Source organism: Gymnodraco acuticeps, unplaced genomic scaffold (genome assembly GCF_902827175.1).
Source record: "Gymnodraco acuticeps unplaced genomic scaffold, fGymAcu1.1, whole genome shotgun sequence".
Lineage (NCBI taxonomy): Eukaryota > Metazoa > Chordata > Actinopteri > Perciformes > Bathydraconidae > Gymnodraco > Gymnodraco acuticeps.
In genome coordinates, this window is record NW_022990313.1 from 2392698 (window position 1) to 2403919 (window position 11222).

The 11222-nt window shown below is 39.4% G+C and overlaps 1 protein-coding gene and 1 long non-coding RNA gene across 6 annotated transcripts; one reads left to right on the plus strand and one right to left on the minus strand.

Moving 5' to 3' along the window:
• Nucleotides 1-593: 593 nt before the first annotated feature.
• LOC117550403 lies at nt 594-2023 on the plus strand. The gene is made up of 4 exons (XR_004569629.1): nt 594-763; nt 1065-1284; nt 1466-1648; nt 1738-2023. It is a non-coding gene; the product is annotated as an uncharacterized LOC117550403 (long non-coding RNA).
• Nucleotides 2024-7142: 5119 nt separating this feature from the next.
• Nucleotides 7143-10262, minus strand: LOC117550472. 5 transcript variants are annotated; one of them, XM_034222907.1, is made up of 7 exons: nt 10187-10250; nt 9698-9739; nt 9198-9236; nt 8820-8966; nt 8329-8496; nt 7904-7999; nt 7143-7643 (listed from the first exon to the last, which is right to left on the minus strand). In XM_034222907.1, exons 4-7 carry the CDS (start codon nt 8919-8921, stop codon nt 7335-7337), a joined length of 675 nt encoding a protein of 224 aa, XP_034078798.1. In that variant the 5' UTR covers nt 8922-8966; nt 9198-9236; nt 9698-9739; nt 10187-10250; the 3' UTR covers nt 7143-7334. The 5 variants fall into 5 exon arrangements, with proteins under 5 accessions (XP_034078798.1, XP_034078802.1, XP_034078799.1 ...); XM_034222911.1 differs by having other exon boundaries at nt 8820-8891; nt 10187-10238; XM_034222908.1 differs by lacking the exon at nt 9698-9739 and having other exon boundaries at nt 10187-10262.
• Between the last annotated feature and the right edge of the window lie 960 nt (nt 10263-11222).

An 11222-nucleotide genomic window follows, 5' to 3' on the forward strand; every position in this document is an offset into this window, starting at 1 on the left:
ATAACCCCGAAGGCAGGAGAGACTGAAAAGAGTCAAGGGAAGCTTATAAAAGTTAACAGCATTTAATTACACAAAAGATGCGGTGGTGTACAGTACAAAATGAAATGTGCGAGTGGAGGCGCTCTCCTCATCCGCCCGGTCAGTCCAGGTCAGCCGGTAGAAAGAGGTCAATCCTTGGCTTGCTCTTCCTGTTATCATCGGAGGTCTTCTCCTATTGGCCGGCGTCGTCGGGGGCGGGTCCAATGCAATTTCTGCCTTTTTCTGTTGTTAAATTATATCATTCTGGTGTCTGTGGTTATTTAAACATTTCCTAATAAACGTTATTCAGCGGTAATAAATGATTGCTAAACCCAGTGTGCTCAGTGTACAACATCACATGTCATTTCACCTTTGATTCACGGTTTGAAAATGCAGCATTTCGCCACATGCTAATGCTAACCGGAAATGAATAATTGTCAGAATAAAAGTATTAAGTTAATAGTTAGTGAACTTCCGGTTTTTCAGAATAAAACTGATTTAAATTAAATAGTGTATTTAATTCAAATTACGCCATACCAACATTGATTTTAATTTCTAACAGAACACAACTGCTCCAGTACAGTCGGATGTCAAACAGACCGTCCACAGACTGTTTGTGTGGGAACTCAGAGGGTTGAGACACGGTCTGTGGGAACACAGACAGTGGAATGTAAAGTGTCCGCCATTTCTGTTGCTACACAGTTGGCCCGGGGAACACTGAAATCGGCCCACGTGAGAAGCAAAGGTAGACTATAACACTAACAAATCACAGATACATTACCTTAATTGTGCTTTTATTACATGTACAGCACTTGGGCTCGACCAAAAATCTTTTTGAAATATGCTCTATAAATAAAACCTTATTTGATATTATTGTATATCACAGAAATACTGTTATGACTACAAGAAATACAGTGCTGTTTGTAGTTTGTACATTTTTCATGAATTAATCTGTCAGATGTACACAAGTTGTTGGCCTTTTACAATGTATTAGTGTCTTATCTAATGTACATAGTATTTATGTACTTTTCCCTTTTTATTAACAGGCATCCAGGCCACGGTGTCTTTCAAAAGTGTTGGCACTAAAACTTCCACCTACACAGAAATCCCCTTGTCCTCTACACCAATAAAGGGCCCAGGATTGGGATCTAGCAAGAGACCTCGACTAGAGTTGGAGCAGGAACAAGGAGAGACTTTGATTGAATTTGAAGAGACTCTGGATTCGAGTTACCACCCTGATGATACTGTAGAAGAATCTGACGTATCGTAAGTTTGGTATATTTGGTACACATTACTATTACTGTGGTTCAGAGTTGACATCGAACATGTATTGTTAATTTTGTTTTGTTACATTAGACTTCAGACACGATCCACGCACAGTGACGCAAAGTACATTGTGTTTTAAAGCTGCCTCGGACAGCTGTTTGAAAAATGTCCGTTTTTTAAGACAGACTGTGATGTCCAAAAACGGAAAAATGGGACTTTTGTGGCGTCCAAACAGCGTTGTCCAAACTGCACTTACTTCAGACAATGGGAGAGCCAGCCCATCATTGGAAGTACCCCGGTTGGCAACTTACAATTATCTCCTGCTACATACTTCACTGGTGCTTCCTTCTTCCAACTAAAAAAGGTATTTTACCATCTTACATCCATAGCATATGAAAAATGACAGAAGTGGACTTTTTCAAATACTTGTCCTGTTTTTCTATTTATTCATAGATATGCAGAGCCATGCAGTTGGAGATCTTCCAGTAAGAGACCTTCAGGAGGCATGCTAGGCATTATCTGGAGCCTGCTATTATCCACAAGTGGAAAACTGATCAGCTGAAGATTTTCTAGCAACTACACCACCAGGGGAGACCAAATCTGTACAATGAAAGAATAAAAGAGAAATGAATAAGTGTATATAATTAATTATTATTAGGGCCGGGACTGTAACGCGTTAATTAAGATTAATTAATTACACAAAAATTAACGCATTTTAATCGCACTTATTTTTGCACCGCGGAACGTTTCTCACTGGATGAGTTTCAGGCGTACCGATTATACTGGAGCACCAACTAACGTTCATGACTTCAGACAACAACAAACCACAGTGAACAACAGTGGGAAATGTTGTTTTAAAAAACGGACGGATGGAAGCGTCGATAAGAGCACGGTTGTGTGCAAATTATGCAAAAAGCAATTCGCATATCACCGCAGCACATCAAGCCTCAAGTATCACCTCAATGCAAAACATATAGCAGCTAGCGTGGAAGCTAGCGTGGACGTTAGCCTCTTTTATCGCGTTCACACCAAAAAGAGCCGGTACTAAAATTAGTTCATGAGAACCTTTTTACCCCCACGAAAGTCCCTGCTAGAGAGCAGAGAGCTGCTATAGAGCAGGGACTTTCGTACAGCTCTCTTGTGAGAAAAGAGCTATATTTCTGATTGGCTGGGCGGATTGCAAACCAAGCCCCGTAAAACTCCCAAAAAGTTTTGTGAAGCCGCCATTTTATTATCCTCGTATTAGCATTATTAGCATTAGCATTAGCCCAGCGCAGAAACGCAGAGAGACTAACTTATGGCAACACAAAATAAAACATGGGAGCGGTGGAGATGAGGAGGTGTCGGCATTCTGGCGATTTACTCGGAAGGCTTCAGTAGAAGCTGCTGGGAGTCCCAGCAGCTTCTACTGAAGCCAGTCCCCAACTCCGGGGACTTCCGGCCGGGGACTTTGGGTGGTTTGCGGCCTGCCAGTAAACCCAAAGCAGCAGAAGAAGAAGAAGTGACGTCAACGGCTTCATTTGCCTAATCCACCACCAGGTTCAAAGAGTTCTCATGAACCTTTGTGGGAAAAGTACTGCGGTGTGAATGCGCCTAATGGTATACTAAAATCCATGTGAAAAAAATTGCTTCTCACTGTTCTCAGGTCAAATATTTATATGTGATTAAAAATGAGATTAATTTCGATTAATTAATTACAAAGCCTCTAATTAATTAGATTAATTTTTTTAATCGAGTCCCGGCCCTAATATATGAATGTTATATTTTTCAGTGTATGTGGGTGAGCTGATGAGGCTGGTGTTTGAAGAAGTCTTTGAGGACCCAACACCCTTTGTGGAGGAGATGAATAAAATCAACATCCCAAAAGACCTGTCCACTCAATTTGACAGGCCCTCAAAGGAGGAAGTGGTAGCCCGCCATGTCTCACGTTTTAGTCTAGGGGCGGTCGGAAGCCCACGTACTGTCCAGCCAGATCAGGGAACTCCTGGCGTATCCGGCGGACCACACACGACGGGATGACCACTCTGATTCCTCCTCCCAAAAAGCCCCAGCACCAGCTTACGAAGCTGCGATAGGCCAGATGCCTATAAGAGGAGGAATGGATGATAACATATATGTGCTGTCCTGTTTTTCACCCTTACCCTCTGGCTGCTTGAACAACTGAATTTCCCCACAGGGATTAATAAAGGTCCATCTTATCTCATACAGTGTGTAATGTACACATGATCAATTTGTACATTTATCAAAATAAAGTTTGATGGAACTACTTGATAGCCTTTCTTCCCTGAATTATTTGCTCCTAGATCATTCATATATAGCAAACCATTATTTGATTTTTCATCTAATCCAGTAGTAGTTTATTATAGCTAAAAATAACTTACTCTTCTTCAGTTCTACGCCTCAAAGGTCCATAATCAAACCGATAAATATTGTGGAGGTTCTGCAGGGTGTAGGGATTGAGGCAGTTTGGTTCTAGTCCGGGGTGGTCAACCATGCACACAATGGGTTCTGGGACTTGGTGCATTCGTGTTAAAACCTATAGGAGGATAAGATATTTGTAACATAATACGTTTAGCAATTAAATCCAACTATGGCGAGGTTTACAAAATAAACATTCAATTACTATAGAATAAATAAAAGGGCATATAGTCTATTGACTTGACAAGTATGTATGGTGTATATAATGTTGTGTGCTACTGTTGGTGTTTTTGTATTTGTTGTGGTGACACCCTGTTTTGACCATAATTCACCTTTGGTATAGTGTTGCCACACGGACCCTTTAGTGTGTGCTCTTAGGTTTAGCTTGTCATTCCTAGCTTGTCAGACAGAGCAGACATGTATTTTACCTGATTCTAAACACACCGCCCCCGACTCCCTTTCATCGGCACTACACTGTCACCTTTCTAATCTCCCTGCAACAGAGGTCTTCCACCTCGGTAGGCATTACTGCGCAGATTCCACACGTGCACCTAAATAACAGTTGGAAAGTTTGGTTAGTCAGCGGACACACTTGTTACTGTGATGTAGATAAATGATGAAGTTCTAACATTACATCTGAAATGTAGCAGCTATACAAAATTAAAACGTTCCACTGTGAAACCGCCTGCTGTATTCTTGTTTGGGACGGTGGATCAGGTCCATCACGGTCCGTTTCACTCTCAGGGTCGGACTCCGGTTCGTACATATATGGCTTTACTGACGCCATTTCATTTCTGCTACTCCGCTCAGAGCCGAAAAAATACCATGGGCTAAGTGGGCTAAGTACCCGCTAAACCACTTTACGGCAGATGTCAACAGGGGCAGAGCCTCTCTGGTGGTTGACAAATCAGAACAGAGGGGCCGAGCTGACCAATTGGAGCACACTGGGCTCACAGGGAGGGGTGGCAAGAGCTGCAACGAGCCGTTTAGTGGAGAGAGTGAATACACGTAGTTTACAGAGATGCTGTATGCGAAACAATGTGAGTTTAGAAAATTGCACAGTATAAATATATTCTAGTAGACCTCAACAATGGAATTATGATCAGTGGAAATGGCCATGACATGGGACCTTTAACACTAGAACCGCCAGAGGTCGCTGTATACCTAAAACCGCCAACGGGTAAAATGTACCCGCTATTGATTTTCAAGGTACAATGTTCTTTTATTTATCATACAGAACAGTGAGTTTTGATCGCACAGGGATGACATTTATACCAATAGAATCTGTGGACTCTCAGCTTTTCATATGACATAGTTTGTGCAGATAACATGAAGTATAAAATATCGCTAAGAGTGCTGATTTAAACGTTTGGTGTTAGACTTGTGTTTTGTTTAGGTACACATCTCTCTATCTATCTATCTATAACTATCTATCGATCCATCTGTAATGTTCTGTTCTATGGACATATAATTGTCTACATAAACAGACGACGCGGACTACTTCTCTCATTCCGAGTGTCCATCTTTATTCAACTGGCACGTAACCTGCATGCATTACGTCCTCAACGTGAGCTCAGCCATCCAAGATCTTGTATTCTCCAAGATGTTACACTATCTATAACTATCTATCTGTCTGTCTATCTCTCTATCCATCTATCAATCTATCAATCTATCTCTCTATCTATAAGGAACCGCAGTAGACAAAAGATGTTGCTATAGCAACACGTCATGTTTACGCTGCATTTTCTATGAGGTAAATATTACCCGCTGGCGGATATAGGTATAAATGGCTTTTTTTTGGGCGATTTTTTCAATCTCACTTCATATTGACAATTGTTAACAACAGAGGGTGCTACATAACACACTTTCAGAAAAGTCACAGACTGGGAGACTTTAATATGTTATTGAAAAAAAGTTACATACAATCAAAATACTGCTACGGGTAAAATGTACCCGTTGGCGGTTCTAGTGTTAAACTTAAAACTTTAATTATTATTTGTGTATTATTTAAGTATACTGTACTTATAAACATTGTTCGACACATTTAAACATTTTAATTTTTCCATAATGAATTAGTTTGATGCAAAAGTACTTAATTGCATGAATATTGAAATCAACAAATATATTTCTAGATAACTCATTGGCCAATATTTTCTTATTTATTTAAGTACAAAATACTCAAAGAACTTCAACAACTTCTGTAGACTTTAGTTTTTTTAAATGTATTCAGTCTTAAATTGTTCATCCAATCATAACATGAATTCTAAAACATGCAATTTCTTACTGCAACACTTTTTTTTTTAAGACCATCAAACTAAGTCACATTTCAAAATAAAATAATTAGAAATTAAAATACATTTTTCAAAAGGTACTTATTGTTCACAAAAAAGGAAAATTAATACAAATTAGTTATATTTTCTATTTGTAAAAAGAAACATTTCAAGGAGTTTTGCAAGCCGTTTGAGTATGTATTCCATATCCTTGATATCAGACGGCAGCTGCCTACACTAGTTGGCTCTTTGATTTCACTTGTTAGATATATGGTCACACTAGTTTGGCACTCTGCTTTACTTGTAGAATACACAATTATACTAGTCACTTTTTTTTTCAGCAACTAGTGGCACTTTTGTCCGACTAGTTACCACATAAGCCTTACTAGTGACGCCACGAGCAGCACTAGTAGCACTACAGTCCCAATTTGAGTTTTTGCAGTGCTGTTAACTTTAGTGTTACTAGTACGGTCAGAGGGTCACTAGTTCATCAAAAAAGCTTACAAGTTGGGACTTTAGTGCTGCTCCTGGCATCACTAGTAAGGCTTATGTAGTAACTAGTCAGACAAAAGTGCCACTAGTGGCTGAAAAAGAGTGACTAGTATAATGTGTTATTCAACTAGTAAAGCAGAATGTCAAACTAGTGTGACCATATATCTAACAAGTGCAATCAAAGAGCCAGTTAGTGTAGGTAATTGCTGTCTGATATCAAGGATATGAAATAAATACTCAAACAGCGTGCCATAGCAGTTAAAGTGCAAACATGAACAACTGTAGGCACATGGTTTCAGTGGTTTACCACCATCAAGGACCATCAGCACTTTCAGTGAAAACATGAACAACTGAGGTAGATTTAGACATTCTACCCAATGTAAACATCATTCAACTGCTTTAAGCAACGAATTAAAGGTGGGGTTGGTAATTTTGGAGAAACCCGCTCGAGTGTGCTAGAATTTGAAAATACACAGCCGGAAAAAATCTGCCACTTCCTTACAGAGCCCCTCCTCCAACACACACAAACGCGCACATGACCAATGAGGGCACGAGATAAGTTTGTGCACAGATGGAAGGCTGACAGGCAGGTAGGCCATCCAGTTATTTTAGCCGGGCCGGCTCAGATGATTGGTCGTGCTTTTTACAGTACTACAGCTTCCACAGATGACACTTCTTTATGGATTTTTTGTCAAAGCACTTCAGATATTCATTGCTATCGGGATGTTAAGAGCATTCCATGGAATATAACAAAAAGTGTATCTCGAGCCGGTTTCTCAAACTTACCTACCCCACCTTTAACTGTGCAAAACAAACATTGGCATGTGCAAAGTTTCAACCTGTAACACGGCCTACTTTTTCAGTAACAGGTCAATTTTTTAGATTGAGTATGCAGGGCTTCAGTGGTTTACCATCATCAAGGCCCATCAGCACTTTCTGTATGAAAGTGAAAGTGTTGATGAGTTTCTTGGGGTAGTCCAAATGTAACACGTACATCAAGCCAAACAACAATGCAAAGGAATCCGCCATCCTGCGGATATTGCTGATGACGAAATCACCTTCCAACAGAATAGCAGTACTTGCTGGACTGAGATCAACTTGAATTGGAGTGCTCTCGGTGACCATGCTGACAATAGCAACCGGTGTGTTGGTGATGTCTGGCCGGTCCACCTCCTCTGCCTGGAAATGCATAGAGTCCAACTGTAAGGTTGACTTGAAGTAACTAAACAATCTCATTCACATATTCCTCAACAGGTAAGTATATAGGAAGGTATTTCAAAAATGTGTTTAGGTGAACCTTTCTTTTATATATCTGAAAATATTTTGGATTGCTCCCATCTGTTTGTTTTTTTAACTGGAAGGGTAAAATAGCGAAACAGTTTCTTACAAGCACACATTCTGACCTCACTAGCAGTACTTTGAGTGCACTAAATACTTACGCTCCAAGACTTGAAGAACTGTGGGTCCTCCTCACACAGGTATAACGGGAGGGCTCGAAGGGCTGCATTGCGTTTCATGTGGACATCCTGTACTTCCTGGAAAGACAAGCAAAAACTAGCATAATTAAAAAGCAATGGCTTTTTAAATTAATATATACATATTTATTTTTGATTGTTGTCAAATTAAATTAATAATTTAAAATATTTTTTCCCCCCCTATTTGTTATTGTTATATTTGTGATACTCTTCTGAAAAATGCAATCCAATATATTTTACATTATCTGTTTATTATTTGTGAATTTTAATGAATGTGGTTATGTGTAAAAGTAAATAAGCATTGATACTATGGTGTGTTCCAATCAAGTAATTTAGCCTCGGCTGTCATTGGAAAAACTTGATTTGGACCAAACTTCTATTAAACTCACCTGGAGATCACAAATCCTTAGGATTTCACGCAGGGCCTCAGATACCTTGCCAGTGCGTGCCGCCTTCTGCCTGTGCAAGGCAATCAGTCGCAGGGTGTGTCCGTCTAGGTCAGAAAATAACTGGTTCCGTAGGTTGACGTTTGTGATTCGGTGAAACTCGGCACAAACCTACAGGAACACACAAATGTATAAAGATCATTAATGGATATGCAACTGTAAAATGATTAGTGATGCAACCTGTTTTGTTGTTTCCGTAAAAATATATTGCAACATGATCATATTCAAAGTATTCATTTAATTTGTATTATTATTTATATTATAAAAATAAATATTGTTTTATAATTAACATTGAACAACAACACTGTTCTATTGTGTGCAAAGTAGGCAGTTTTTGCAAGCAAAATTGGGAAACGGTGTGCAGACTATGAGAAAGATGTGACAAGGGGCAGAAAAGAGACAGATTAAAACGTCTGAGAGCGTCTGTGTTTTACCTGTGATTCCATCCGGAGGGCCAGCCATTTCTCTAAAAAGTCCCCGACCAAGGGATTTTCCTGAACGATCTCCTGGCGACGAAGGGCAAAAGTCGTCTGCATGAGCTTTTCTATCAAGATGAGGTTCTTCTCACTTTTCTCAACTTCCTGCAATGATAAATGATTGAAATGTAAAAAATGCAAGAGTCATAGACAAATGGCAAAGGGTTAACTATTGAGTACTGGCTATGCTTCAAACGATAGTGCCTAAATAACTGAACCCGGGTGTCTGACGAGACAGCACACACTTTGCACTTCCATGCCATTGAACCATTTCAACCATGCAACTTCAACAAAGCATGATCGGATCTGTAGAAAGGCCAGTTCTGTTCAAGTTACCTTGAATCTTGAGTCTCACTGCTATGCACCAGCTTCACCCTACGACAAAAAGAAATGTGCAGAGTTTTAATACAAGTTTGCAGTTTTCATTAGCTTACTGTCACTAGCAAACATGCCTGTGTGTAAGCCTCAACGTAATTGTGGAAAACAGCTCTAGCTAGCTACTAGCTTAATTCAGGAATAACATCACATTTACCAGATAATAGCGGATAACATTAAGCACCAGCAACACACTTATAAACAGTGGGGCTGCCGTTGACTGATAGGAGTTACTAGCTAAAGTTAACATGCTGCTGCTCTGACGTTAACGTCCTTACACTCCATTGAACCATTTCAACCATGAAACTTCAACAAAGCATGATGATCGGATTACTGTAGAAAGGCCAGTTCTGTTTAATGTTCTGAATACCTAATTAAATAAATAAAGCTACTGGAAAAAAGATCTAAAATAATTAAATAAAAAAACAGAACACAGTAGCTATGGGTTAGCAATAAGTTACCTTGAATATTGAGGAGTCTCACTGCTATGCACCAGCTTCACCCTACGGCAAAAATAAATGTGCAGAGTTTTAATACAAGCTTGCCGTTTTCATTAGCTTACTGTTACTAGCATCAACGTAATTGTGCAAAACAGCTCTAGCTAGCTACTAGCTTAATTCAAGAATATTCAGGAATTACATCACATTTACCAGATAATAGCGTTAATAAGCACCAGTAAGAAACACACTTTTAAACAGTAGGGCTGCCGTTGACTAATAGGAGTTTCTAGCTAAAGTTAACATGCTGCTGCTCTAACGTTAACGTCCTTACAGTACTTAACCGGCAGTCCGAAATTAAAAAAATAGCGCGAAGCAGCCGGTAACTGCACGCTCTGCACGTAACTCTGAATTAAACAATGGGGTCTAACGATCACATATAATCTTCGGGTGGTATATCCTTACAATATTATAACAAGAAAAACAATTTTAACGACTTATTTTGGTACTTACAAGTTAAACCATGTGTGGAATCCCTTCGCTTGCAAGAGCCGCCATGTTGGATGGATTTTTCTCGATTCATCGCAACATCATGACGTAATGACGTCAGACGCTGCGTGACTGTTCACTCAGAAGTTTTAATTCAAATTTGAATATTCACTCATAAACTATGATTCACATAAAATTAAACAGCACTTTTCGTTAAAAGAACGTATAAGTTTATTGTTCGATTGACTTGATATTTGGTTTTGATTGCAGTACCCATAATACTTATGAGTTAGTAGTACTGTTGGGGTTTACAGTGTAGCCTGTGAAAACCATAACAAATAAGTGATTAAATGCTACAGTATTCAACAAACACAACTGCAGAGCTGCAAACATTGCAAACAGACTAAGTTCATCAACACCCAGTTGTCTTTGTGTACTTGTGAATTAAGCTCCATCTCATGGTTAAATCCTGTAAATGAACAAATGGGGAAATTGGGCAACGCCCTCTAGCAATTTGGCAACACCCCCAGCCACTGGCATCCGCTGGGCTTTTGACTGGGACACACCCATGTGAGTCCTATCTGGAGTGCTACATCTGTAAATGAGGCCACTCCACCCAGCCATATCAATACTCATATTCCTCGAGGAAGCAATCTTTAACTCAAGTTTACTTGAGTACTAAAACCAAAATTAAATTATACCTCCTTTGAAAGCCTTGTTTTTAGTCTTATGCATCCGACCTGGAAAACTTTGCAGCCAATCTTATTTGTTACAGTGTACCGTGCACCAGGTCCTTATTCAGAATTCTTATCAGAATTATCTGAGTTTTTATCAACTTTGGTACTTAAAGGAAGGCTCCAGTCATTAGATAGTTAATAAAAACGTCAGTATTTAGTGAAACATTATGTTTAAACCATACCCTGAAGAAATCAGCGATATTCCCCGGTAAATAATGATTTTATAGCTGTTTTTTTATCAAAACCTGTATATTCCGTCAGGCAGCTGCCATTTTCGGTAGTCACATGATCCGAAAAACTAGGTCGTGACGTTATCTATGCGT

Bases quoted from the DNA above. Each gene is read 5' to 3' on its own strand.
- LOC117550472 (XM_034222908.1), bottom strand. From the start codon at position 8,921: ATGCAGACGACTTTTGCCCTTCGTCGCCAGGAGATCGTTCAGGAAAAT. The intron at 8,000-8,328 runs GTGAGTTTAATA...TTGTCTTTCCAG, and splicing joins TAAGGATTTGTGATCTCCAG to GAAGTACAGGATGTCCACAT. The intron at 7,644-7,903 runs GTAAGTATTTAG...ATGCATTTCCAG, and splicing joins AGTTCTTCAAGTCTTGGAGC to GCAGAGGAGGTGGACCGGCC.